This window comes from Aspergillus steynii, assembly GCF_002849105.1.
Source record: "Aspergillus steynii IBT 23096 chromosome Unknown P170scaffold_7, whole genome shotgun sequence".
Taxonomy (NCBI): Eukaryota; Fungi; Ascomycota; class Eurotiomycetes; order Eurotiales; family Aspergillaceae; genus Aspergillus; species Aspergillus steynii.
In genome coordinates this window covers 2,154,387-2,181,406 of record NW_020194404.1, presented here as the reverse complement: position 1 = coordinate 2,181,406, position 27,020 = coordinate 2,154,387, and the positions used below count along the sequence as shown (strand labels likewise).

At 50.6% G+C, this 27,020-nt stretch overlaps 8 protein-coding genes across 8 annotated transcripts; 5 read left to right on the top strand and 3 right to left on the bottom strand.

Annotated features, from left to right (window-relative positions):
- Positions 1 to 140: 140 nt before the first annotated feature.
- On the top strand, positions 141 to 3,102 carry P170DRAFT_258796 (uncharacterized protein). The gene is made up of 4 exons (XM_024843064.1): positions 141 to 534; positions 633 to 1,215; positions 1,283 to 1,926; positions 1,983 to 3,102. The coding sequence occupies exons 1-4, from the start codon at positions 423 to 425 to the stop codon at positions 2,792 to 2,794; spliced, it is 2,151 nt and encodes a 716-aa protein (XP_024701337.1). The 5' UTR covers positions 141 to 422; the 3' UTR covers positions 2,795 to 3,102.
- A 2,632-nt stretch (positions 3,103 to 5,734) lies between these two features.
- On the top strand, positions 5,735 to 7,406 carry P170DRAFT_467201 (uncharacterized protein; the record flags this gene model as incomplete). The annotated part of the gene is made up of 1 exon (XM_024852465.1): positions 5,735 to 7,406. One exon carries the CDS (start codon positions 5,735 to 5,737, stop codon positions 7,325 to 7,327), a length of 1,593 nt encoding a protein of 530 aa, XP_024701336.1. The 3' UTR covers positions 7,328 to 7,406.
- A 2,167-nt stretch (positions 7,407 to 9,573) lies between these two features.
- P170DRAFT_500838 (uncharacterized protein) lies at positions 9,574 to 11,712 on the bottom strand. Its single transcript, XM_024854152.1, has 2 exons — positions 11,634 to 11,712; positions 9,574 to 11,580 (listed from the first exon to the last, which is right to left on the bottom strand). Exons 1-2 carry the CDS (start codon positions 11,646 to 11,648, stop codon positions 9,811 to 9,813), a joined length of 1,785 nt encoding a protein of 594 aa, XP_024701335.1. The 5' UTR covers positions 11,649 to 11,712; the 3' UTR covers positions 9,574 to 9,810.
- A 1,571-nt stretch (positions 11,713 to 13,283) lies between these two features.
- On the top strand, positions 13,284 to 14,742 carry P170DRAFT_429189 (uncharacterized protein; the record flags this gene model as incomplete). Its single annotated transcript, XM_024847879.1, has 3 exons — positions 13,284 to 14,020; positions 14,246 to 14,303; positions 14,359 to 14,742. 3 exons carry the CDS (start codon positions 13,284 to 13,286, stop codon positions 14,740 to 14,742), a joined length of 1,179 nt encoding a protein of 392 aa, XP_024701334.1.
- An 836-nt stretch (positions 14,743 to 15,578) lies between these two features.
- On the top strand, positions 15,579 to 16,526 carry P170DRAFT_512627 (uncharacterized protein). The gene is made up of 2 exons (XM_024855006.1): positions 15,579 to 15,789; positions 15,862 to 16,526. Exons 1-2 carry the CDS (start codon positions 15,702 to 15,704, stop codon positions 16,470 to 16,472), a joined length of 699 nt encoding a protein of 232 aa, XP_024701333.1. The 5' UTR covers positions 15,579 to 15,701; the 3' UTR covers positions 16,473 to 16,526.
- A 40-nt stretch (positions 16,527 to 16,566) lies between these two features.
- Positions 16,567 to 18,044, bottom strand: P170DRAFT_414829 (8-oxoguanine glycosylase OGG1). Its single transcript, XM_024847034.1, has 3 exons — positions 17,922 to 18,044; positions 17,126 to 17,868; positions 16,567 to 17,066 (listed from the first exon to the last, which is right to left on the bottom strand). The coding sequence occupies exons 1-3, from the start codon at positions 18,014 to 18,016 to the stop codon at positions 16,657 to 16,659; spliced, it is 1,248 nt and encodes a 415-aa protein (XP_024701332.1). The 5' UTR covers positions 18,017 to 18,044; the 3' UTR covers positions 16,567 to 16,656.
- Positions 18,045 to 18,200: 156 nt separating this feature from the next.
- Positions 18,201 to 20,768, top strand: P170DRAFT_439720 (splicing factor u2af large subunit). The gene is made up of 7 exons (XM_024849905.1): positions 18,201 to 18,404; positions 18,475 to 18,503; positions 18,580 to 19,144; positions 19,198 to 19,817; positions 19,863 to 20,124; positions 20,172 to 20,383; positions 20,436 to 20,768. The coding sequence occupies exons 1-7, from the start codon at positions 18,377 to 18,379 to the stop codon at positions 20,460 to 20,462; spliced, it is 1,743 nt and encodes a 580-aa protein (XP_024701331.1). The 5' UTR covers positions 18,201 to 18,376; the 3' UTR covers positions 20,463 to 20,768.
- A 1,101-nt stretch (positions 20,769 to 21,869) lies between these two features.
- Positions 21,870 to 24,161, bottom strand: P170DRAFT_478952 (uncharacterized protein; the record flags this gene model as incomplete). Its single annotated transcript, XM_024853608.1, has 4 exons — positions 21,870 to 21,974; positions 22,027 to 22,158; positions 22,212 to 22,322; positions 23,952 to 24,161. The coding sequence occupies 4 exons, from the start codon at positions 24,159 to 24,161 to the stop codon at positions 21,870 to 21,872; spliced, it is 558 nt and encodes a 185-aa protein (XP_024701330.1).
- Positions 24,162 to 27,020: the final 2,859 nt, after the last annotated feature.

The following is a 27,020-nucleotide window of genomic DNA, read 5'->3' as shown; positions in this document are numbered from 1 at the left end:
CCGGTATGCGATCTCGCACAGGCTGGTATGTTATATCCATTAAGACTGCTGAGAACAAAAACAATCTCCCCAAAAATAAATAAAGATCATCACATCACGTCGACAGCACAGCGATCCTGTTGTACACGACACACCCGTTCTCCCCGTCGCTGCGGCGGTCTCGCAACACCTTACCTCAAGGCAATCCGAGTAAGCTGACTTTTTGGGCTTTGGTCTTCTCCATCACAGCTTGACATGCCGCACTCGCAAACTCAAATGTACGGTAGTCTCCTCGTCGTGATGCTCAGAAGAGGTTCCGGACTAAATGCGCCCGTCTCGCTTTAGGTGACGAGCAGAAGCCCGAATGTTCGCAATGTCGCAAAGGTGGTAGAGAGTGTCGGCCCAGCGAAGGCATCGTCTTCCGTCATCAGCAAAATGCCTCGATGAACAAGAACTTGGACGACACTTCCGCTGGTCGTGGGAATCTCAAGGGTTTCTACTCGTACAAGAATACGTTCGACAAGGATAGTGTCTGGTTGGATATTCCCAAACATGGTAGTCCTCCCTGTCCTCGCTCACCAGCCGGCGAGCGTTGCTTGGCGGTGTGGTTTCCGGCATTCGTCAGAGTGGTCTAACCTGTGGTGTTGTGGTAGTTATCTTCGTCGACAACTCGGATCCGTACGCCGACGATCTTGAGGCCGCTCTAGGCGAGTCCGAAGCCGCTATTCTGGCCGCTAATTCGCAGACTCGACATTGGAGCGCTCAACATCCCTCGCCGTCCGACGGCGAATCTCATGGCCTCGAGACTCTGTCCACGGCGGCTGTTCACGATCGTCTCTCGTATCCTCCTTTCAGTGTTGAACAACAGCAGGCTTTGACGGCGACCGACGGCGGCTCAGCTTTCAACACAGTCTCAACCACCTCTATCTCGTCGGGACCTTCTCCGAACCCGCCTCGCAGCGCGATCCCCTCTCTCGCGTCTCCGCCAATCTCGATCACTTCCAGCAATAATAATACTAATAATAACATCAACTTCCTTCTGAACCCTTCTTCTCAGTCCCTCTCCCCGGATACATCTACGATCCAACATGGATCTGAGCGTAGAGGTTCGTCGTTGACGTCCAGGTCCCTCGTGGCAAGAGGCAAACCGGTCGAACAGCGATCAGACATGCCGGTGGAAACAGAGCACGAGATCGCCTTTCTATTGAGAAATTTCTCCGAAGCACCAGGACTCTGGTGAGTAGATGCGCCCGCGCCCCTTTCTTCTATTTCTTGCCCAGGACAATTGGCTGACAATGGCCAGGATGGATTTGTTCGATCTGGGGACATATTTCGCGTCTTATATCCCTGTCAAGGCCCTGACAAACCCGCTGCTCAAATATGCGGCGTGTGCATATTCCGCGAAACAGTTAGGCCGCGTCCGAAGCTTTGCTTCCTCTCGAGATGCTGCTCCGCTTCAAGCTTCGATGGATTCGTGGCCCGACGAAAGTAAAGTAGACTGGGGTTGGTATGGCGCCAAGTATTACGAAAAGGCCATCCAACTTTTGATGAAGGAGCTTCAACCGGATAAGGGACCGGCACCCTTGAGTACTCCCGAAGCCTTTGGGCAATGGCAGGCCGCAGAACTGTGTGAAAACGGTAATAATCCTCGAAAGCGTCGAAGGCGTTACTCGGAGAGTCGGCTGTCCAACGGCGTCCACTCGGATGACATCCTAGCCGCCACGGCCATTCTGTCTGTGTATGAACTCCTGGACGCGACCGGCCCAGCCTGGAGTCGACATCTGAGTGGTGTCAAGTCACTGCTGGATGTTGCCGAAGTCGGAATGATGCCACTTGAACAGCGTCCATCACCGGGAGAGACTCCTTTCCCACCCAAAAAACCTGGCTTGTCGAGGGCACGAAGGGCGACGTTTTGGAATTTTGCTCGTCAGGATTACTTGGCTGCTTGTAAGTGTTTAACAACGGGTGTTCCGTGTGACAAATGGTTAACCAGTGTTGGCTAGTCATAAATGAGTGTCAGACGAGATTGAACACCGAGGATTTAGTGCTGTGGACTGAGGCGGGTCTCCAAATCGATAACATGGGTTTTGTACGGCTCACCAACACCACTGCGGCTGGATATCCGGAGGGCGACGAGACCATGCGGGAGGACCTTATCGGAAATGGTCTCATTTGGATACTGTCTAAAATCGTCAACTATATTAGTGCCGGCGATCATTTGCATTTGGATAACGGCTCAGTTGACTCGGGCCCCCTGGCAATCTCGCAACAGGTTCTGCTTGAGCGGTGGTACCGTCTCGAGACCGAGCTCGACGTGTGGTACAACGGGCTTCCAGACACTTTCCGACCTTGCGCCCGGCTTCAATCTCGCGCGAAGGACAGCACCACCGGCAACGACCTTTCATCTCTGTGCGAGATCTGGTACAGCATTCCGGTATGCGCATCTGCTATGCAACACTACCACATGGCTCGGATTCTGCTTCTCATCAACAAACCCCACGAGTCAACCAGTAGACGGAGCACCATCACCGACAGGCTCAACTCCTACCGGTCGATCGAGAACGAAATCCGGTTTCACAGCCGCGAAATTGTAGGCATCTCGATGGGCCGTCCGACTGGCGCTGTCCGTATCAACTCTCTCCAGCCACTGTTTGTCAGCGGCCAGTGTCTCACCGAGCCTGCCGAACGACGGACGGCGTTGCAATTGCTGCGCGGCATCGAGACGGACCTTGGCTGGGCGACTGAATACCGCGTCAACCAACTCCTCCGAGAGTGGGGTTGGAATGAAGACACCGGAGATGTTGGAGGTCCATGATAGCATGGTTCTGTTCCGGAACCCTTACCTACCTCCGTCGACTCGATTCGAGTCAGCTTTTTGTCCTCGTTTTCCCCATTGGGCCTCATTTTGAGGACACCCCACACCTGTGGTGGTCGGCGAGAACGAAGTCAGGCAGGTCTCTTCCATGATATGTAGGGATCCCACCGCACTCCCTCCGACGGTCTCCGAGCGGGGAAACATGTCCATGATGGAAGGTCATTCCACCAGATTGACTGCGTCCGACCAGTCGAGTCAGGCTCCCCAGCGACATCCACCCGCCAGCCGGGCTGTCGGAGGAGTCGCCGTGCTTTTCATGATACCACTTATGTTTTTCTTTCAGTTTTGGTTCTTGTTCTCAGATACCACACTCATGTACACCGCATCAGACTGGTGGAGTAATGTTTCTTTTTGATAATATCCCCTCTCCTTGTCTCGGCCTGTCTGTAATTAGTTTTCTTTTCCTGTTTGATTTTGTGTTTTCTTTTCTCTCCTGTGTTGATATCAGCACGCCGGGAGCATGAGCGACGGAGCATTCGATATTGATAGCGATTCGACATGAAGAAGCCAGGCGGTTGCAATCGAAACGGAAGCGGAGTAACCCCTCCTTTTTAGCATGAGCTGTAGCTGGCCTTGGCCACCAGAAGAGAGAAAGAAAAGAAAAGAAAAAAAAAAGAGACGGCCAGTTTTTAAGAAGCCAACGAGTTCGGCAGAGTTGCCCGGGGGTTCTTCAGATGAAACTGAGCCGGACCCAAAGCGGCACCTTCGGCAAGGCCCAGTCGATCGGTGGATTCGATTCGGCTGAGATTCCTTCACTGAATCAAAGTCTCAATTCTTCAGACCACAGCCGAGCCTTAAGATTAGTCACGACTTTGTCGGTAACCCTAACTGTGCTTATCCTGCTTACAGGGAACAGGGACTGCTGCTGAAGACTCGACCTGGCTGGTTTTGCAGCAGAGAAGAGGGGAAGAGAGAGCAAAAGCAGGGAAAGAAAGCAAGTTTTCCGATGAACTGCTCGGGCGATGGAGAAGGCAACGTCCCCTAAAGCCAACTTTTCCATCCGTCGCGTCTGTCGATCTTCAGCAATCCCCCCCGATCTTCGTTTTCCTCTTGGATTTTTTAATTCTCAAGTTTAACTTTTTTTCCCCCTTTTTTTCTCTTCCAACCCCAGCCTTGCCCAGTCCCACGGCTTCCCCGTTCCGATCATCCCGGTTTTCATCAGGCAGAGGGGAAAGTATTCCGATTGATGTGCTCGATGCATTCCGGGGGAACTGCTTGAATGGTGAGTGAAGCCGTCTCGTTCAATTCAAGTCAATTAAATTAAATGAAAACACAGTCATCTACATCGCACTCCGGAGTAGTGAACTCCACGCCCCCTCCCAAAGCAGTCATTCCGAACGTGGGCCTCTACATATCACATTACGCGAGACGCACCCCGGCATGCTGTCCTCGTTCACATGCACCTGCTCTTAAAAATCACAAATCAGAAATCTTGTCTCGTCTCACATTATCCGGCAACGGTATATGCAACGAGCAAGGTCTGTTAGGTCAGGAACCACACCGCCACCGCACTCCGATCCCAGAACAAAGATTCCTAATCCCCTAGAATTGGCATCAGTCAAGCTTCAACTCTTGACTCGTCGACCGACTTGGCCTTGGCGCCGGCTTGTCCGGTTTGGGCCCTCCCGGTCTTGTCTGGATGATCGTCAGGAAAATCACGGAGAATGAGTCGAGCGAGGGACGTTGGGGGTGCCCGGCTTCCCCCCTTGGTAGGTAGTGGGTCGCCGGTGATGTCGTTGGTACCCACTTTCGGGGGATGTGAGGTCATAGGTAGTTTGGATGTGCCAGTGGTAGATGGTCCCTGGGGTTGGCCTTGTCTACGGAGTAGGTATGTGCACTCCGGGCTCTGGCGTGGTAGCACATTAGAGTTAGAGTTGAGCATTTGCCGAGGTTTGTTTATTCTCTTTTCATTCGGTGTTATTTTCTCAGGCGAAATATCTTAATCCTCTCCTTGACATGGTGTCGTCCGTATAGTTAAGAGTATCTGATTGACTGGTCATAGTGCGCGACTTTGTCTACCCCGTAGCAATCGGTGCACTTTCTTCGCCTCGAGATCCGTCTCCATTCTAAGCGGAGATCTCTTACCCACTCCCACCCTCCGGTGGGGATCAACTGTTGGTCATGGTCACACTGACTTTGATACTCGATGATCGGTGTGCAACTACGGAGCACGCAGTCGGGAATTATGACCTGACAGTACGCTAGAGTTACCCTTCTCGGGGATCAGAGGTTCAACTGCTCGTGGGGAAGATATTCTCCACAGGCAGATGAGGTAGGTGAACCTTCATATTTGTGTGGGGATGTAGCATTAGAAGGGGTGTTGAATTGTTTTTTGCTTTTTTTCTGGTCCTGCAAATTCTTTCACACTGTCAGTTTTGTTGCTTTGGTGCCTTGAATGAATATCTTACTGCCTAAATATTGCCATTCGGCCCCTTCGGTTTCTCTTCTTTTGATTTGTGTCCTGTGTTATGATCCCCTCTACGGATATTGATTCATTCGATCGAAACAGACTTGCTTGCATAATTCGACCGGTGGTCGCATTCAATTATGGAGAAATACAGACCAGGGACACCTTGTTTGCAACATCACCCATGTTCAATTATGAGTTCAAGTCTCTTATGGGCACTAGAAACGCTAAGGATCCTCGGCCAATATGATAGTCCGACAGCAGGGGTCTGAATAGCCCCCGAGTAAGCACAATCAGCAATTGCTGCGCTGGCTGAAAATCCAATTCTCGATGACTGGCAACAGCCGTCTGCCCTATGGGACTCGCTGAGCATCATTTGCTGTCCAAATTTGCACCCAGCCCGAAAGGGTCGACCGTCCAGTGGCGAGCATCCGGAGAAGCACGACGATTTCTCGCCCCACCCAAGATTGGGCATGACGCGGGCAGCGTTGAACCGCCTCCCGACGGAGATCGTCCACTTGATTCTGGGCCATTTGGGCTTCAACTGCAGCGGGAAACTCCTCCCAGAACCCCCAAATGCGTACATCCGTGCCGATCGCCAAGAGAGTGACCAGCCGTCTTGGTACTCCTTGAAGCTTCAGACGCTGCTCTCGCTGTGTTTCGTCACCAGGCGCTTGTGCGAGATTGTGCAGCCCATTCTATACCATGAGTTCATGCTCGGTTACGGCGATTCATGGCGCTCGGATGTTTACGCCTGGGATGGCCGACTTATTTCATTCATGCGAACCGTGGCCCAGCGACGAGATCTGGCCGCCCTTGTCAAGCGGATCTTTGTCCATCCGTATCTCCTGGCATGCTTTGACGAGAGACAGACAACTATAGAATGCGCATGTTCTATGTTTTACATGTGTGGTAACTGTACAAGCAACTTTTTCATTCACGAGCCCAAACCGCGCCAATACATCGGCGAGGATGAAGCTCGGGCTGCGCTCCAAGAGCTCGCACGTATATCGGGGCTCGAAGACCTGGTGTCCCTCTCAGCAGCTAACCTCTTGACGGTGTTGATCGCCCAGCTGCCCAATCTCGAACACTGCAGTCTCCAAGTCGTCCCATACCCAGATGAGATCGTCCGCTCTGCAGGCCTCCACGCCACAAGAACCACCCGTCTCCCCATCAAGACCCTCGACCTGTCCCTGAGAGCATCAGCCACCGACGGCTGGCACAGCGAGCGATTCGATATCGGCCGGTGCACGCGCGCTCTTCTCGATGCATCCCCCTGCCTCGAAACCCTCAACCTCCACATGTGTCGCGGCATCTCCGACACCGAATCCCTCTCCCTGCCCAACCTCAAGCACCTGCACCTCACATTCAGCCGCCTCAGCGAGCGCAGCCTCCAGTCCCTCCTCTCCACCTGCTCCGGCCTGCAATCCTTCTTCTACGAGGCCTCCACCCACTTCAACCGCCTCAGCTGCACATACCACTTCCGCCTCTCATCCGCGATCAAGCACCTCGCCCGACATCGCGCATCCCTCCAGTCGCTGCATCTCGATCTGCGCGCCCGCGGCTTCATCTCCCCCGCCCAGGAAGACCGAATCTCATTCACCCTGCGCGACTTCACCTCCCTGACCCACCTCTTCCTCAATATAGACGAGTTCCACTCCCACTGGATCGCCGCAGACCCCGACCCAGCCGGCGATCAGAACCTCCTCGTCCATCTCCTCCCCTTTAGCATCGTATCTCTCCATCTAGCAGGTCATATCACAGACGAGCTTCCGCGCCTAGAATCGAGTCTTCTCGGTCTTGCGCATGCTACGTTACACGGGCAGTTCCCAACACTCGAGGAAGTCCGGTGGGACGAGAGCGAGAAGCTAGCCGATGAGGCTCAAGTGCGTTCGGTCTTCGCAGATGCAGGCGTGAGCTTCGAATATGATACTTGGCCGCTGAGTTCGTCGACGCTAGGCGATGTCCCGGGACCACTGGGTCCGTCGTACGTTGATCCGTGGTATAATCCGCACAGTCGACAGGGGAACCGGTTGGGCAACGACGCATATGCTCCCCTTTTTTGAGGAATAACGCCAGGATGTCGTTGTCCAGTGTTTATATTGCTTTTCTGGTCGATTGGTCGATTTTGCGCTTGCTTTGCCTTCGGGTTGACGCTATTTTGGGTTTTTTTCGTTGGCGTTCGAGAAGTGTACAGGGTTAGGTTGGGTAGATAGAATGCCAGGAGCTCTGAGCTGTATAGGTACGCTGAAAGGGCTGAATGCTACTACTATTACTACTGTTGATTCTTTGCCTCGGTTTCAGCTGGGATGGGATTATGAGGATCTTGAGTCTGTATGGGAGTTCTTAGCATTTTCTTTCTTTCTTTCTACGGTGTGGAATTTAGGATTTGGTATATAGAGTTATATCTAGACTTGCTTACTTGAGCACTGAGTGTATTCATCTGTAGAGTTATGTTTCTTCCATTCTGTGACTGGGTGAACAGTGGACATAGTAGCGGCTCAAAAAGCTAAGCCAAAGAAAAGCAGTATCTGGTTTAACAGTACTTCCAGTTTTCTGCCGAGCACAGACATTATACTGAACCTTATTTCAAATTTAAATATTTTAGTAGAATAGGAAAGACATCTAAATAGGATATTACACCTATGGCATTCATCGTTTACCTACTCAGGCTGTAGTGATAGGAATGAACCCGAGGATTGACGACAAGCAAACAACAGGATGTTGTATTCGAGACGCTTCTGTGTCCACTTCGTCTCTGTTTTGGCGGGCCGATTGTCTCGCAGATAAGTAATTCTTTTTTTAGGGAAAGATATTCTCTATAGGCAAATGGTGTAGGTAAGCCCTTGATATCTATTATAAGAAAGTGTGTTACTTGAGATGCACCTTATTTTGAGCTAGAGGCCGATTAAACAAGCCAATAATATGTAAAGAAACTAGGATCAAAAGCCATTGAATGCTTGCTGCAAGTGAACGAGCGTGTATCTAGAATCTCCACTATCGGCCTTCCCCATCACTCTTCTGTGAGGCTATGCTCTGAGCCATCCTTTTCATCCAAAGAATTCCGGAATGTCCCATTACGGAGGAATCGATCAAAGTCTTTGTTTGCAGCGCATGTCTCACCTTGATTGTTTTTTATGTGGAGATCCGCTCCGTTCTCCAGAAGTATTCGTGTGGTTTGATCAATGTCAGTCAGATCCCACGTGGAAATTGATACCAGGGCCAGATGGAGCGGCGTATTGCCTGATTCGTCTTGAGCATTGACTTCGCCTCCATTATCCAAAAAAAGCTCTAAAGCATCCGGACAGTGTCTATGGGCTGCTCCATGAATTGCAGTTTGTCCTTCATTGTCTTTGGCGTTAATATCAACCCCATTTGTAGCAAAGATCTGTGAAGTCGTTTTGCGGAAATATGCCAAATGAAGAGGCGTCTGTCCATATTTGTCACGAATCTCGATTGTAGCTCCACGGTCCACGAGACATTGTACAATCTCGTCCTGATTGTACTTAGCAGCCAAAAGGAGTGCTGTCATGCCAGAGTTGTCTCTGGAATCGATATCAGCACCCTTCTCTAGCAGTAATTTGACGACTGCCCCATTGCCGCTTTCAGCCGCTACATGGAGCGCTGACATGCCAAAGTTGTCTCTGGAATCAATATCAGCACCCTTCTCTAGCAGTAATTTGACGACTACCCCATTGCGGCTTCGAGCCGCTACATGGAGCGCTGACATGTCAAAGTCGTCTCTGGAATCGATATCAGCACCCTTCTCTAGCAGTAATTTGGCGATTGCCCCATTGTCGATTTCAGCGGCTGTATGAAATGCTGTTTGACCATAGGAGTTTTTTGCATTCGGTTCAAATCCCCTGTCCAGAAGTAACTGTACAAGGCCTAAATTGCCACTCTGTGTTGCAGAATGAAGCGTGGTGTTTCCATCATTATCTAGAATAGCAAGGTCGACTTGGTTGCTCAAGAGTTCCTTCACGAATTCCTCTCTTCCATTTTCAAGGGCAATATGCATGGCAGTTTTACCACTAGATATTTGAAGATTGATATCGGCCCCTCTGTTGAGCAAATCCTCGAGGATGTCAAAATAGTTTGTATCAGCAGCGACATAGAGTGCCGCCTGAAAGCAACCATGTTTTTCTAATAACACATCCGCGATTTCCCTGTAGCGACGAGAAAACGCCGCGCGCAAACCTAAAACAAAGTCTTTTTATTTATCGTTAGCTTCTTGTTGCAGCATATTGTACCGCTACATAAGTACTGTACCTCTCGCTTCCAAATCATGGTCTTCTCTCTGAAGGATATACTCGACAACCATCCTCAGGCCGAGATACGCGGCAACCTGTAGATCAGAATCAAGATATCTGGCAAACTCAAACGCTACCCAAAGCCAATTTTCGTTTTCAGCTTGAGATGTATTGCAAAGAAAGCGTGCATTGGACCGACTCGTTTTAGCAGCGGATTCTTCTTGCGCGTTATAGTGGATGCTCCAGTTTCTGGCGGCGTATTCAAGAAAAGGGTATGCGGTAAGGAGGCGTTCGGAAAATTAAAACCAAAATGTATCTTCATCAGAAAATCTTCGAACCCCCTGCAATCTGATATAATTATAGCAGACAGTCCACATGGCAGTATGTGCACCGGGCATCCCGAAACGGCCACCCCAATTGCTTCCAGGTGGGCCTGTGAGAAACTCCCGCACTGTTTGATGAACGAAGTGCAACTTCCCATCGTATACATTGACCAGTAGACCGCAAAGATTCTTAAAGATGTTCGAAAATGAGGTTGTGGACCACATGTTTTCCTTTAGATCGTTAAGTGAAACTATCTCTCTGGCTGACGTAGCCAGTGTCAAAGCAATATTGGCCTCCACGAGTGTCAGAGGCCATTCTGCCGCAAGTACTAATTGAAGCAATTTTTCGGTCTTTTCTCCGCCATAATCGCTGCGATCTAGAATTTCTTCGTAAACAGCGGACGCATCACGTGGAAGATTTGACAATAGCTGCTCAATTTCCACCCGTCGACTGTATTCACTCGGTTTCTGCTCGATGATGCCAAATATCAGGTGAAGCCACAGGTAAGTCCGATTCTTGGCTTTCTTAAGACGATGGGATATTCTTTGCCGATCACCGTCGGTGAATTCGGCAGCAAAGCTCTTGACCTTCGCATCGATGACCAGGTTGATCTCTTGGGCAATGTCGTTGGAACGCTCGTCACCGTCAAAGTGGACATAACTGGGGACAGCGGAGAAAGCTCTAAAATCTCTCTCTAAGTTGTCATAAGGGCGGCTGGTGACAAGGATTTTGAGTTTCAGGTTATGCTCTCTGCGCTCGAAGAAAAGGTCTTTCAGAGCATCAATCAGCTCGTGCCCGCTGCCATTCTCGCACTCATCTAAAGCATCGAAAACACAGACCATTTCTGTTTCGGAAGATGCGGCGCACTGAGTAAATATTTTCCAGAGTTCTGGGAAGTTTCTGCAAAGTCCTTTGCCATAGCTTCGATGACTCGGGAGGGCATGCTTGATCAGGTTTCCGGTAGGATCTTGAATGAAAATCTGATGAAGAATGGCGGACAAAGCCTGAGTGGAGTACATGCGCCTTGTGTCACCATCCTTGAAGAAAAAGTGGCAAACCGTCGAGGCTACAACTTTAGTTGAAAGCCTTCCCTCATCAATCAAGGCCTTTGATAGCACTGATTTCCCACATCCAGGACCTGCCGAGACCCAGAGAAGACCACTTGATCTGTTCTCACGCCACGCGTGGAATCTTTCGTCTCTGAAGAACCATTCACACGTTCCATTCACTCTCGTTGGGTTGAAGTTTTTGAAGCTTTCATGACTGGTAGCAAAGTCATGAAGCAATTGCTTTTCGCTTTCGTCTTCGTAGTACCATTTTGTTTGTTCCTGTCCATCGCGGATACATTCTCGAATCTGGTCGAGTATCGCCTGAGACTTTTGCATCTCCCCCAGTTGGAGGTTGAAATTCTTCGCAGTTTGCTGTTCTAAGGGTTCGAGACATTCACGGCATTGTTTGCTGACTTTTTCGATGTGGTTAAAACTTCCTTCCCAGTCTTGTTGGCCCCCGACCTTCTGCCACGCCCGCGAAGCCTGCGAACTGGAGAGGTGGCAGACCACCTGGGCTTGATACTGAATGATCAGAGAGTATAGCTTCACCAAAAGTTGCAACAGCTTTGACCGAGAATTGGTCTTGTCACCACGGAGGTAGGTATCTTCGCAAATGTTCCAGTATATCAGAATGTCGTTGATTGAATTGAAACCGTTAAGCATGGCAAGGTGCTGTGTTGTGCCTGTTGTCAAAAGCTTTATGGAAATGTCAGGACTGATATGATCTGCAGAAGATTGAATGAATTTACCGGAACAACCAACATGGCGCCAGACCATGCCAATGCAGCAAATGGCTGAGAGCTGACCGCAGTCTTGACAATTCCATCGGACCAGATCAAGAACTTGGCCAGTTTCTCGGCTTGTTCGCGTATCTTCAGCTCTCCTCCGATCAGTGGCAGGCGCCATTGCTTCTCCTCTCTTTTGACTTGGAGACGCTCGACAATCGATTTCACGGCGTCTGGGTTCTCGAAGGGGTTCCCATCGGTTGTCACGTCATCCTGAATTTGCAGATTCTTCTTGAATTCGCTCATAAGATCAGGATCGTCTTTCTGGGCCGATTCGTACGCCAGAGCCCACAACTCCTCGCTTGAGACCGGATTTCTTGACGGAGATTCATCCAAGTCGCGACCACCAACACTTATGCCGCTGGTAGCTGGTATCGAACCTCCGACATCTGAACCGTGTGTAGCATGTTTAGGAATCACTATAGAGGCTGTTGGTTCTGGCAAAGCTTCGGTCGCGCCTCCCCTGGTTTTGGTTTTCTTCGTTCTTCTGGGTAATAGATTCTTGAGTTTCAAACAAACTGTCATATTGGATTGTGATAATAGACTAGACAGCTGCTGGTAACTGGGCTCTGTGGTTGAAGAATTCAGGCGAGGGAGGTTCGCGAACTCAGCCTCAGCTGCGTTCGAATCCCTGCACAGAGCTAATGCATGATGTGTTGGCTCCGGCGCGTAACAGATGAGTTGATGCAACGTGGGGTTTGTGCTATACCCAATCTTTCTGTATTGGTAGATTCAGATGTTGAATAGAGTCGCAATGTGTGAACTACATTCTTGCCTTTAGGGCTAATCTAGTATTATATAAGGTAGTAGTTATTCAGTGCCTTACTAAGCCCTAATAACCACTCCTACTATTATATCAAATCTATATAATATTTGAGTAAACCTCTTTGTAAGATTCCAGGCTACCTTGCTTAGTTCAACAATATAGAGCCATAAGCTCATTATGCAAATCCTGATCTCGCGGAGCTGTTCGGGAGGCGCACAAAGAGGAATTCTAATCGGACCAGCCAGATCTGATCCGGTATGCACCATCGCCCCTCATTAGCGCCAAGCGAAATGTTATATGTAGATTTCTGGGTAGATATGGAATCTCAAAGCGTAGGATCAGCAGTCGGACAGGTATACTCACCCTGCCACAACCTGTCTCCCAATATTGACGGAAATTGTTGACCCTTTTCCTCCCTTTCTTCCTCCTGTACTTCGAGTGGCCGAGAGCGTAGGAATTGGTCACACAGAGAATGATTCCCGAAACAGCGCTGTATGAAAAGTTCCTCACTGGTTAATTGACTTACGTTCGTGATTCATTTACTAGAAATATGCTAGCATGATGTTCCACTACATACCCGGCAAGGAGAGTGATATCTCCTTAGCACCCACTCCGATCCCACCCCTTGGGACACAATGCTTGCCCTAGCACACATTTTTTGTACAACCATGCGACTGAAACAATCATAACTAAAGAACTTTAAACAGACTCCTCGCTATTCATTCTACCTCCAGCCTCTCTCCGTCCACATCATCCGCAGAAAGGGCCGAAGCTGCCTTTCACAATGTACGCTGATGCTACCCAACCCCTACCTAACCATTCTATTCCTCTGACGCCTTCCCAGCAGAATGAAGTACGCCACGCTCTTCCTGACACTGGCATCCCTGGGCCGAGTCTATGGCCAAGGCTCCTGCCAAACAAGCACGGTCAGTAGCGCTGCTTGCGGTAGCTATCCTGATGGCTGCCCGGGGAGTACTTTCCTGTCCGCGAGGGGTCAGTGTCGGGAGCAATTCGGGCTTGCTGACGGATCCAACTGCTGCTGTGACTGTCCTGGCGAGGAAAAACGTTACCATTGCATGATCCAATTTATCGGGCAATTGGGTATGCCCTACGGTAAGAAGAACATGATCGGCTTCTGCCAGGACCAAGTGCACTATTTCGCGGGTAATCCGGACGAGCTATTCTCGGAGGAAGATTGCAAGGCAGCTCAGGACCGAATGGTCAAGGGATTGAATGATTATTACAACAAGCAAAACCCTCGCGCCGGCGACTGGAACCACGATACGAAGGAGTTTATCTCCAATAACAACAAATACTTTACGGCCATTACCCCGAAGGGCGATACCGGGACGAACAGCGAGGGTGAAAAGTACTGGGCCCTAAAGGTTATGGTTGCAACCGAGAAGGCGAGTTCTGGGAAGAACATCGATAAAGCCTGCCCGAAGCCGAAGGGAAAGACCCTCCGCCCAGCGCAGTGTCCTCTCGAGAAGATCAACGCCTGCAAGCATGCCTTTGGCGGCGTATTCCACGGCTCTACTGAGCTGTGGGGCGTCAAACCCAAGAACGGGGTTGAAAAGGAACCCAAGTGGGCACACGGGCAGGGATAAGAGGAATTCAATTCACGATCTGCCACGGCATTCGGTCTGGTTTCGTCCTCTGTGAGAGTAGTGTTTCTCCGGTTTCAACTTTGCTGGGCCTCTTTGGGCTGAGTGTGCATCCTTTGTTTACCTGAATCTTTGTATCTTGTACCCAGTCTTGAGTCTATCTGGTTGGGTTTATTATTAGCTAGTATGAACTAGAGGTCAAATAGTAATGGAACAATACTAGACCTACACAGCTCAAGACAGTCAATATCAAAGATCAAGCAAGTAAGAGTATTAGGGACCACTAAAGACCGATTCAGATATATTTGAGTCTATATAGGTACGTGGTGGATTAGTCAGGATCTTCCATGTCTTCCTTGCTCAGGCCTCAACCCTCGTACTTCTCCATCAAGCGTTCAAAATGCAATCGGCCAGCGCAAATCTGCTATGCCTTCCCGTCAAAATCCTGGAGATAATCACGCTCCATTTAGAGTACGCCTATACCAAAGAATGTTCGCCATGGGGACTGGAGCGCGTCGTGAAAAACAACAACACCCGCGCACTATTCAATCTCCTGGTCAATGGGCTTGATTTCAATCAATACTTCCGCACGACTGGACGTTCAACACCGATCATACTGACTGTTTATGCGGATCTCGTTCTACCTGAACCTCCTTCAATCTTCTCTGGAAGTCATGTCTGCGAGGGGCTATACAAGCGATGATTTCCTCCACCTCATGCCCAGCATTGAGGGCACGTTGTCCCGTCCGAAGGTGACCTCGAAGTTTGGAAATGCTCCCAGTGTGAAGGGGCCCATAGAGCTGCCATATTTTGAGGACAGGGTCTATGTGCGATGGTCACATTTCTTCTTAATCAGGGAGTTGAGAAAACGGTATTGGCGTGCCATGTATCCAATTCCATCCGAATGAGTGGAAGAGACGGAAGAGGAAGATGTTGAAGGTAAAAGAATGCCTATTCGTAGCCTGCATGGTTGGATAAAATATTTACCTAACGATACTACAGTTATCAATGAATCTTGTACCACGGATAAAAAGACCAAGATAATCCGCATGGCATGTTCCTGGAGATCCACTCGGACTCCGCCGGATCCATGGATAGACTCCTTGCTAGTACCAAACAGCTTTGGAGGGTGGACTAAAGAGAGAATCCTTTAGATTTCCTGATAAACCAAGTTCACTTGAACTACTTGAGCGAAATACTAATCCTAACATAATCTCGAAATCCATACACACCAGGACAAAACCGCCTCAGTCGAGTAACATTATTATCTGAACTAAATCTAACTTCTCGCCTAGCCCTAAAGCCCGCTTTCCAGATAGCCACAAGGCAGATTCATAGGATCTCCTGTTCTACCGGCCTTTGCTAATCCACCGCAGACCCTGAACCGGGCTAGAAAAAAGCGCCCCAGGACCCTCTTATCGACGCGAGGCAGCCAGTTAGAAGAATACCCGAGCGACTGCCAAGGCACCGACTGCAGTATATCTCTGAAAAGTACCCTTTTCCGGGTTCTTGGAGGCGATGGGGACTCTGTTCCAATTTGTTGGTTTGTTGCTTCTGGTGGTTACATTGACGCAGATGACGTTTAAGAAGAGGCTATTACCCACCGACCCAAGTCCTTCGGATTCATTCGATGTATAGACTGCATCTAGAACCACACCCAAGATGTCGAACATCATCTCTAGCTCACAATCGACCGAGTCAGCCGACGATCCGGCCTCGAGGATTCCGGATACCTGCCATAGAGTTTGCAGTATGTAGCCCTAACGTCCCTGCATTCATCCTCAAACCACCAGAACCACCATAAACTAACACGCGATCACAGACGACGCCGTCGTCGAAGCCGGCCCCGACCCGCGAGACTGGACGATCTGCGTCCTGGACTCGCACCTGCAATTAGCCGCATCCAAATGTCTACACTGCCTCGTCAACGCCATCACCTCCAACGAAAAATTAACCTACACGCAATCCGACGCCGAGATGCTATCCACCTTCCGGGCGTGGCGCGACTTCTGCGCCGAGAACGATGACGATTTCGGATACCTGACCCAGGCGGTCGATGATATGAGCACCATCATAGGCGACTCGGACCCTGGAATTGCGGTTATGGATTGTCCGGCGGATCCTCGCACTCAGAAACAGCCGTTTTCGATCTCGTGTATGGGCACGGCGACGCCGTCGTCGTCGTCGGTCTCGATGGCGGTTTCGACTGGTTCGGGGGTCCTTGGGACGGGGGTGGATGTGACGACGACGGCGATGGCTACTACGACGCCTACGCCTGCGTCTACCTCGGATGTGGCAATTGGGGTTGCGACGAGGTCGGAGACGGCGTCGGAGACGGCGTCGGAGACAGCGACTGGGACGGCGAGTTTGAGTGCTGGTTTTGCGCCGGTGCAGCTGTTGCTGTTGCTGTGGGTGTTGTTGTCGGCGTGGTGAGTATCGCGTTCCAGGATGCTCTTTGTCTTGTGCTGTAGTTGTATATAGACCCTTAGGATTGTTAAGCATTATATCCCTTAGAAAGCGCAATCTTCAAATCTAGCGTAGCAGTCAAATGTCTAAAAAGTTTGGTCTTAATATATACATCGAATGAAGTCTAGATCGAGAAAACCCAGAATCTCAATCAGCGGCTCCGAAGCCGCTTCGGCATCCTCCTCGTTGTCGTCGTCTGCGCCGCTTGAACCACGGCCTTCAGGTTTTCCTTGGACTCGTCGTCGACGGGTTCAGTCTTGATCCCGTCATCCTCGGTCGCAGACCGCTTCAGCGCAACTGTCGACGTTGTGACCGTGGTTTCGAGTTTCACCTCGCCCTTGTCGTCTTCCTCCTTCACGTCAACCTCGACCTTTCCCTTTTTTGGAGCCAGTCGATCCGAGAAAGACCGCAGATCAGCCGTGAACAGAACGCTATGCGCCCAACCGGCTTCCTTGCCCCAGAGTTTGCGGAAATGGTTACCGACAGCGTCGTAAGTAGCTTTCGTAAGGGACTTATGAGACCCTTTACCAAACTTATAGTCCCGTTGGGCAATTTGCCAGACTAAGTCCCATTAGCACAAAATCTCAGTTCCAAAATCCAGAAGAAGGGGAAATACTCACCATGCGTATCAACAGGCACCGCCTCCCCCCAACCAAGCCCCATCAAGCAAACGCAATCCGCAACCTTCGGCCCCACGCCCTGTAACGAGAGCAATTTCTCATGCGCCTCACGATACCCCTCTCTCCCTTCCGGAAACATCTCTCCGGCCGGCGCGCTTTCCGCCCCGAATGCCGGACACTCAGGATTCCGCAGCGAATCCAGCCACCCGTCGCCCTTCTCCTTCGCCACCATCACAGCCGTCTGGTAGATGTATTTAGCGCGGTACCCGAACCCCAGGGCGCGGAGGCGGCTTTCGACGTCGTCACCGGTCAGGGCCTCAGGAGTGGGAAAGTCGTGGTATGCGCGGCCGTCGACCGAGCCGATAGCGGGCCCGTAATGAAGACATAGCTTCTCGACCATCTGCGAGATGCGCGAGATGTTGTTATTGCTGCTGCAGATAAAGCCGATGAGGGCTTCCCAGGCGTCTTGGCGCAGGATGCGGATGCCGGTGAACTGGGGGGCTTTTTTCTTGAAGTTGGGGTCCTGCGAGGACCAGAGCGCGTAGAGGTCGGTGAGGTTGGAGGAGAGGTTCAGGTAGTGTTTGATGAGGGCGAGGGTGGTGTCGTCGGAGGATGGTGGTGTTGGTGTTGACTTGGCGGTGTTGTAGGTCCGGTAGTAGAGATGACTAGGGTCTTGCTTCAAGGAGAGAAGACGTCCGTGCAGAACACATCGCCATTCCTCGGTATCGGGGACATTGTGCCATCTAGATAGCTTTGTCAGTGCGCGCAGCAGACGGGGAGGACTAGATCAATGTACCTGAAAGACTGCCCGCAGCGCAGGGTGGTGTTAATACAGAGTTCGCTGAGACTCACAGGGAGCTTGCGCCATTCGGAAAAAGCCCCTACGGTCATGGTGCGGGCGATAGAGGTCGAGTCTGGCATCGGAGGAGGCGAAAGAGCGAAGCCAAAGACGCCGATTCTGCCGAGTTCAGACACAAAGCGCAGGCGGTCTGGTCGCACTAATCCCCAACCGGGATAGTCGCACGGCTGCTTCGCCGATCGTCACCTGCGAGTTTTCGCCTGCAACTCGGCCCTTTCCCTCTCCAGTGCCCCTGCTTCGTCCCATCTGGCTGGAATTGAGGCGGTTTCTTGCGACCCTTGACTTATCCGGGAAGCGTATTGTTGGTTTTCGGGATCTTGTCTCTTTGAAGTATCCCTTGGAGAAAGCAAAAATAAAAGAAGGATCGCGGGAACCGGTTACGGGAGCTCAGAATGAACGGCGATACTTATTCTTCCAGAGGTAAGACATGCTCGTTCTGTTATGTTTCAGCTTTCGCCTGAGTCGGGATGTTTGGCTAATCAGGCTATAGGAGACTCTGGTCGCCCTAGGGACTATTACGTGAGTGAACTCGATGCATACCTTCCGATCTGATGCACCTTCCGGACGAGAAACTAACCACCCATCGGCCCCCCAGCGTGAAGAACGGCGCGAACGCGGAGGCGACAGAGCGGAGAGAGGCGAAAGAGGCGAGAGAGGCGAGAGAAGACGATCGCGGTCCCCCCATTACGGCTCCCGAGGCTCTCGACGCGACTACGAGGTAGACACGTACTCGTCGAGCCGGGACTATCGCGCTCGAGAACGAGAGGACCGGTACTCCAGCCGGAGGGAAGATCGCGAGTGGGACCGAGACCGTGGCGAGCGTGGTGAGCGTGGTGAACGCGGTGACCGTGGCGACCGCGGCGATCGCCGGCGCAGAGACTACGAAGACCGACCATCCCGACGCGAGCGGGACAGAGATCTGTTCGAGGATAGACCTCGGCGGGAAGGCAGAGATCGCGGAGATCGGGATCGTGGCGACCGCGATCGGGAGAACAGGAGAGAGCGGAAGAGAAGCCCATCGCCTCCTCCGCGCAAGCGGGAGCCTACGCCCGACTTGACAGATGTGCCGTCGATTCTGGACCGGAAACGTCGCCTGACACAATGGGATATCAAGCCTCCTGGCTATGAGAACGTGACTGCGGAACAGGCGAAGCTGTCGGGTATGACTTGATCCTATGCCCTGAACTGTCTAAAGACTTACTGACGTTTGTAGGAATGTTCCCTCTCCCCGGTGCCCCTCGACAGCAGCCCATGGATCCCAGTCGTCTTCAGGCCTTTATGGCGCAACCTGGTGGTGGATCGGCCGACAGCGCGATGCTCAAACCCTCCAACTCCCGTCAGGCAAAGCGTCTGTTTATCTACAACGTTCCGACCAGTGTGACGGGCGAGTCTTTGCTGGCATTCCTGAACACTCAACTTAACGGTCTCAATGTCATTCAAAGCGTGGACCCTTGTATTTCGGCGCAGGTGTCGGATGACCATACCTTCGCTCTCGTCGAGTTCAAGTCGCCCAACGATGCCACGGTTGCCCTTGCGTTTGACGGAATCACGATGGATGAGCATGCCGCCATGGATGGAAACGGCGCTGCCAATGGCGAGCAGAAGGGATTGGATATTCGGCGACCCAAGGACTACATCGTCCCTAGCACCACCACCGAACAAGAATTCCAGGAAGGAGTGCTGTTGAACGAAGTCCCCGACTCGGCCAACAAGATTTGCGTCTCCAACATCCCCAGCTACATCCCCGAAGAGCCCGTCACCATGCTTCTCAAATCGTTTGGTGAATTGAAGTCTTTTGTTCTGGTCAAGGATGCCTCGACGGAAGAGTCTCGGGTAAGTTGCATTTGGATTATAGATGTCCCAGTCTAACATTTGCAGGGAATTGCGTTCTGCGAATACGCTGATCCTTCCGCCACGAGCATTGCAGTGGAAGGACTTAACGGTATGGAACTGGGCGACCGGCATCTTAAGGTGGTGCGCGCTAGTATCGGAACGACGCAGGCATCTGGACTGGACATGGGCGTCAATGCCATGTCGATGTTCGCCAAGACGACGTCACAGGACCTGGAGACCAGCCGTGTGTTGCAGTTATTGAACATGGTCACGCCGGAAGAGTTGATGGACAGTGAAGACTATGAAGGTATTTCTTTCGTTCTATTCTTACGGGGTACAAGCTAATGAGGATAGAAATCTGCGACGATGTGCGCGATGAGTGCTCCAAATACGGACAGATCGTCGAGCTGAAGATCCCCCGACCTTCCGGCGGCAGCAGACAATCCCCTGGTGTGGGCAAGATCTTTGTCAAGTTCGACACGGTAGAGTCGACCACGAACGCATTGAAGGCCCTCGCTGGACGGAAGTTCTCGGATCGAACCGTGGTGACAACCTACTTCTCGGAGGTGGGTACCTAGCTCTCCATCATCTATCTGTGTGGATGCTAACTACTTGCAGCCCAACTTCGATGTCAATGCCTGGTAGAGCAGACGATGAAATCCAACCCGTTGCTACTAACCTACATGGCGGTTAATATTTCAGTTTTGTTTCATCCTGAATCTATTCCCCGGATGGTTCATGATAAAACATCCCAGTGGGAGGATGGATGGATTGTTTTTAACTCCGTTCACGTCTTGCTTTCGCGTTGCTGTGTCCTCTGGCCTTCCAGTTAACTGAGTTCTCTTAACTTACGGTGTATCATAGCGGGAGATAAATGAAATTGGAACGTTTGTATTATGTTGACTTGTTTTTTCGACATTGGCAGATCTATATACGTCTGAGACAATCGATACACCAAAAGCTTCATTTCTATCCTAAGGATTTTGTAGTCGTGTCTTTTTCCTTTGCTTACTATCAGATTCCGCGACTGGGGACTAATGACATTTTCAAAGCTTCGAGGATAATCGTATTCGACGTCTGAACAGATTCTCCCATGTCAACAACGGTGATAATAGTGTGGTGTCCGAAGAATTGCCAATCTGATATCCTATAATTGAATCACCAAACCAACTGTCCCCATTTCTAAGAGGTTCTTCGGGAAAAAACCCGCGATCAGCCCAATTTTCTTCATTTGAACCCGGACGAACTCTTCGTGCTTGTCACATCTGGTATGGTCCCACGGCAGATAACACATTGCTGAAATTTCCGCTTGACACATCCGCATGAGTATTCAGGGCGTCAAAGTACACATATCTGGAAGTTTCTCTCTGCACCCGCAGGTGTATCGATCCGGACAGGTACTGAAACACGCTGTCATCTTCCATGCAGTCTGGTTGACGGTTAATCTGGGTCATTGTTCATGAGTAGAGTGATTAACTCAAGAACATAGAGAAAGGGAGACGACAACCGTTTCTCTGTGGACATAGCTCAGCGTGGTCAGCGTGGTCACGGAGCAGGAGCAATAGCTGCACTGGGGACAACGGTCTGGATCGTCACGGATAAGCCAGTCGGCTGGACGAAGAGACGCTTTGTTTGACGGTTGACCCGACAAGTGTAACATCCTGTCTAAGGACCAGAGCGCTCGGGGCGACAGGAGGAGCAACTCCTGGGCCAGCCAGGTTGGAATCTTGGCAGGCTGGAAAACCACGATGTTATTGGCCATGTTGAAGGTCACTCGAGGTCACGAATTGCGGGTGGTAAGCAGACGAATAGAACCGACATTCAATGCCTATCTTTGCAACGAGAGTCTCCATCACTGACATCAAGCGTGCCCCCCTGGTCATCCTGCACGGATCCAGGGGCATCGTCCTCCAACGGCAGGGGAGACGTATCGAAAAGTCTTTGTTCCCCGTCAGCAGAGACGACGGGACGACCATCCTCGAGGGGATGAGACAGGGTAGCGGACGCAGAACTCAGAGGGAGAGGACTACGACCTCCCGAGGCCTCTGTGTTCTAGCCGTCCCTGCCGACGCGCAGGTTTTGGAATATGTAAGGTCTGCCTCCTTGCGAGAATGCTCCCTCCCCCACAGTTTCGGATACTGCGGTGGAAGTTATAGACTGTAAAGAGGTCAGCACCCTGTTTATTCCTCCACACAGAATATCTCCATACCGGAGTGACCGCCTCAGAGAACCCCTCTGGTTTGGGGGACAGCGCGCTGTCCGAAGACAGCTCGGCGGCGCGGGCCAGGAGGTCCCCGTTGGCGACGAGGGCCTCAGCGGCACGGCAGGCTTCTCGCTCCTTCTATGAAGAATCTCGTATAAGCAAAAGACCCTCATAATCAAGAGAGCCCTTACCTGGTTGCGCTCGGCGGCGCCGCCCTTGGTCAGTCGCATAGCGGCCGCCACTTTGTCCTTCTTGCGAAGGGGCCGGCTGGGGACCACAGAGTTCTTAGGCTTTTTGCGAGACTATACATACATGGAATTAGCCTCGCACGCGCCCAGCATGCGTACCGCATGGCTCCCGCCAGGCAGGAGAGAGGAGAAACTCACAGGAGCCGGGGGGCGGAGAAGTCTCCCTCTCGGGGAGAGCGAACGAAACCCGCTTGGCGGGCTGGCGGGACATTCAGACAAAAATAGTCATAGCGGTCTCGGTCACTTATCACTTCTTTAGAGATTCCCCAATCTTGACCCATCGAGTGAGCAGGTTGCTTAACACCCTAGTTAAAAGCAGCCCCACCATTGTTTTTCCAAGCAATATTCCGATTCGTGAAGCTTTGACCACCACGATAAGCTGTGGGTATAATAACCTGTAGGAGCAGTGACGAGGGTGCTTCTTCTTTAGACCAGACAGGTCAGACGCGAGTATGTACGACAGTAGTATGTCAGCTGTCGACGGCCTTACTAGATGGACAGACCACCAAGCAGAGGTAATGTCATCTTCGAAGATGATAACGGCCCTGTCGATTATCGAGATGTTTGATTGAATGTCGAAATTCTGTCTTCACCAGAAAGCTCCTAAGTGCACACAACGATGTCAAATTGGTTGAGGGCGTTGAGTGTTATTGTAAGGGAACTGATCAGTTGGCCTTTAAGAAATAGACTGCAAGTCATAATGAGCCCTGTGTTCTGGGTCTTGAAGAAAGAAGTCCGGCGTGAAATTTAATCGCGAGCTTTCTGTAGAGACCACGATGGCTGAACGAGTTGGACTTGTCCTGCTTTTTGGCGTTCATGTTGACTTGGCTCGAAGTGTTTGATATACTGATTATTCTGTCGCTTGTCATGCTCTGACTTAGCAATGCCATAACAATGATACGTATCTCAGTTTCCGTATTTGCCTTCCTGGCCGGGGTGGTGGGGGCAAGACGCTTCTGTAAAACCACCTTAGCAATAGAGACAAATTCTTCTGATAGGGAGCCTTGACGTACCTGCTGGCTGGCGGGGGTGGCAGCGGACTTCCACGAAGTCTTTTCTCAGCAGTTGGCACAGAATCCCAGGAGAGAACTTCTCGACTTATGAGCTGGGGGCCGAGGCTGGGGCTTGTTAACCTTTTCTCATCAGTACAAATCTCAAATCTATGTGAAATAGACATCGTGGGTGTATCTCTCCTCGCTTGCGAGGCATGACTTGGATATTCTGGCAGTCGCAATTTGAGCAACCTATATAGGTGAGACAGAATCACAGATAGTTGCTCTGGCGCGTCTCAAAGGCTGCTGCGAGTTCTTGAACATCCAATTTTCATTGTTATGGTTGAAATATTGGTGCCATTGGGGAAGACCGCAGTCTGGAGGGACCATTATAATGCCCTTGATAGCCGGAGGGAAATATCAAACGAAAAATCAGATTTATTGTCCATTGTAGCCGTCACACCTGACCATCTTCAGGGCTGAGATTCCAATATTTGTCCTTCTTCTCTTTTTAGGCCAAGACAAAGTATCGCGAGTACCTCATTTTGAGATAGAGAAGTCACAGCCCTTTATGGGTGTTTGAAACTCGCAATCAGGCACTTCAACCTGTGAAAAAAGTCTGAACGCTCTCGCTGCATTGTCGTATAGCTCCGCGGACCATAGCTTGTCCGGAAAATTATAAAAGACCGACTTGGGCTTGTTGTGCCAAGAAGAACATGCACTGCCGAAGGGAAGATGACCCATTGGAAGCCACCGACGAACTGTGCCGCACTACATTCGAGTATTGTAGCTCGTACCCCCACGCCGATTGCTGGTCCAGCTCTTCATCACTATCGAGTGATAAATCTGCGCCTGCAGCCCCATGAAAAACCTGCACTGGTGTAGGGAAAGCGATCACCATGGATGTCATCAACAAATCGTGCCACACTATATCCGTGTGCTGTAGCTTATACCTCCACCCCTACCACTGGTTGTCGGGTAGGTTTATCACTATAGTGTGATTAACCTGCTCCTTTTGCACCATGAAAAAAATGCATTGTCTCAGGGAAATTGACCCATTGGATGCCATCGACTAATTGTGCCACGGAACATCCGTATGCTGTAGCTCATACTCCCCCGCTGTCTGAAAATGACTGTCTCGTTGTAGGTGGACATGAAGCCATACCATACTTTAAGTCGGACTTATGGGTTGTGGTTCAAAAACTGCGATGTGGGTGTACGCCAGTATCCTCGCCATGGCACGGTGGGATCGGAAGGTTGCTTGCTGGTCAACCTAGAGCGTTTGAAGGCGCAGGGTTGTAGTGGTAAGTGTCGAAGACGCATTGACAGAACAGAAGTCCGCTATGAACAGCTCGAGTACTTCAATTGCTGGCAGGCACTGGATGCCGCTGAACGACCCTGAACGCAACGAACCTTCCGTGGGAAGTTCGTTGCTGCTGAAAGTTCTCAGCCAGCGAGAACACAATAAGCTGTCTTCTAAGAGCCCTATGCCTAGCTTTCTGAGGTGGAAGAACTTTCCACAATCACTTGTTTGTGAAATGTGTTCCGCTAAACCAGGCATGTCTATACCCACAGGAGTATACTCTGAGTGGTAATACATCGCTTTCTGTACAACAAATGCGTTAGCCTAGCCAAACAAGTTGAAAATGAACGACTTACCTAGGCAGTAGTATGGTTGATTGTCTGTTTGATTAATAGTTCTCGTTTATCATAAACATCAGGGTCTTTAAACTGAGGGAAGTTAGCGCTACTCGAGCAAGTCTGCGCATGAATAACTCACATCTGATGGGACTGGAGATTCGTTCTCCCACCGTTTGCTTAAGACCAAAGACCTGAAAATATATTCAAATCGAACAGGATGTATGAGAATTACTTCTGGAGCTTGAGAAGTTTTTGAATGCTGCAGATTCCGGAGGTCTGCGCAAGTCATCCCAATCCAAAGAGGCGTGTTTTCCAGTCAAGAGTGTTGTGTACGCTCTTCTCAAGAAACATATAGAGCACGAGAGCACGAATAACGTGGACTAGCAGTGGTACAAGCTCTAGTTGATGTAAGAGCGATGCTGGCCCATCTATTTGTCGATTTGATTATGGTGTTCGTCGCGGATAATGTCTTCTCAACGGGAAACAAACCCTACAGCTTTGGGCATGTTGTCTGATTGTCAAAATAACACATGTGGCGCAGATTTTGAGATGCATCAATGAACACTGGACTTGGCATTCCAGTCTCCATCCACTATCCTAAGAGGATGTACCAGTGGTAGCTTGTCGTTCTTGTTTAGGCCATTCTGGCATGAAGACGAGAAGTCTGCTGATGCATGATCTAGACTGCGAGTCCAGAACAGAGTTATCTTGGGCATCTAGCTTTGCCCAGGAAGCTAATCAGTGTTTGGTCCTTGTTAGGCCATGTGTGTGTGGTCGAAGAGACACTGGGATGCTGGTTAGAATATCTGTGATGGAGGGAGCTTTTCTTACTGACTTACTGCTTCATTGAACCCATTGGTCTTGCGGTGTGTTTGACCTCCGCCCTGGGTACTCGATATCTGGATATGCCGGACCATATCTCTGAGAATGAGTGAGAAAAGAATGGACAGCCAAGATGCAGGAAGATTGTATAGACTGCATGCTCATGAAAGAAAGATGGAGATGAAGACCAAGGCGATTGAATCTATGATGGAGACTGTGAATACTACATAGTATTCTCTTCTACAGATATTCACACCATAGATTCCCTCCTCCCTCCCTCCTTCATCCATCTACGCAGATAGAAGTTAATGTAGGAATTCAATGCGAAACCCAAATCTAGATATTCCATCTAGATAATCATAACCCCACGGGGCACTAACAAACTAACTCCAAGTTCCAGAAACCCGCCCCCATTCCCGCGACGGAGCAAAGCCCTAGTAAACGATCGACTCCGTTCATTACTCCGTTCTCCGCGGACCACCACTAAGTAATTACTAGTAAATAGTCATACTCCGCAGTTCTACTTTAGTGCCCATCTGCCCGCCATGAAAACAGCCAGCCTCGTCTCCCACAATCCCTCCGTCCCTCTTTCTCTAAATTACCCAGCGGAGTAAAAAGACCGCCATCTAACGATAATTAAATTAAAAGAAAAGCCACCCCGGTCAACTCAGGTCCGACCAGCCATGTCATGTCACTCAGGCCCTAACTGGTTGGGGATTTGTCGGCGCCCTAACCACAGGAACTAGGAACTACAGGGGATGGATTAGCGGGCGTACGTATGTCTTCAGGGTTTGCGTGCTTAGTCCCGGCGGATGCGTCGTTAGTGCCACCGCATCCTGGAGCAGGACGGGGACTAGGGACGGAAGAAGGACCCTGGACCGAGGGTGGTGTTCACATGTTTTTTCTTTTTCTTTTTTTTTTCCTTCTTGGGGTTTGGTTCTTTTGCGGTTGTTTTGTGTTCTGGGTCTGGTGTAGTTCTAGGGTTAGTGATTGAGGTTGAAGAGGAACGACAACTCTATTAACCACGAACTCAACAACTCCGGGATTTACTCATCCTCCGTCCTCCAATGCACGCCATCCAATATTAATCTTAAATGTAATTACCCAAAGCCACCAGATGCCCGCGAACGTGGCCTGACAACCGAACGCACCGACCCTGCCGCGGCATCTCCAGATCGACTATCGAGATACTCCGGAGGCGATACTAGACTAGACCAGATGGAAAGTATCGCCACCAGATCCAATGTCTCCCCACCCATTCCACCGTGACAATCGCGATGGTTCGACTAGAAACGAG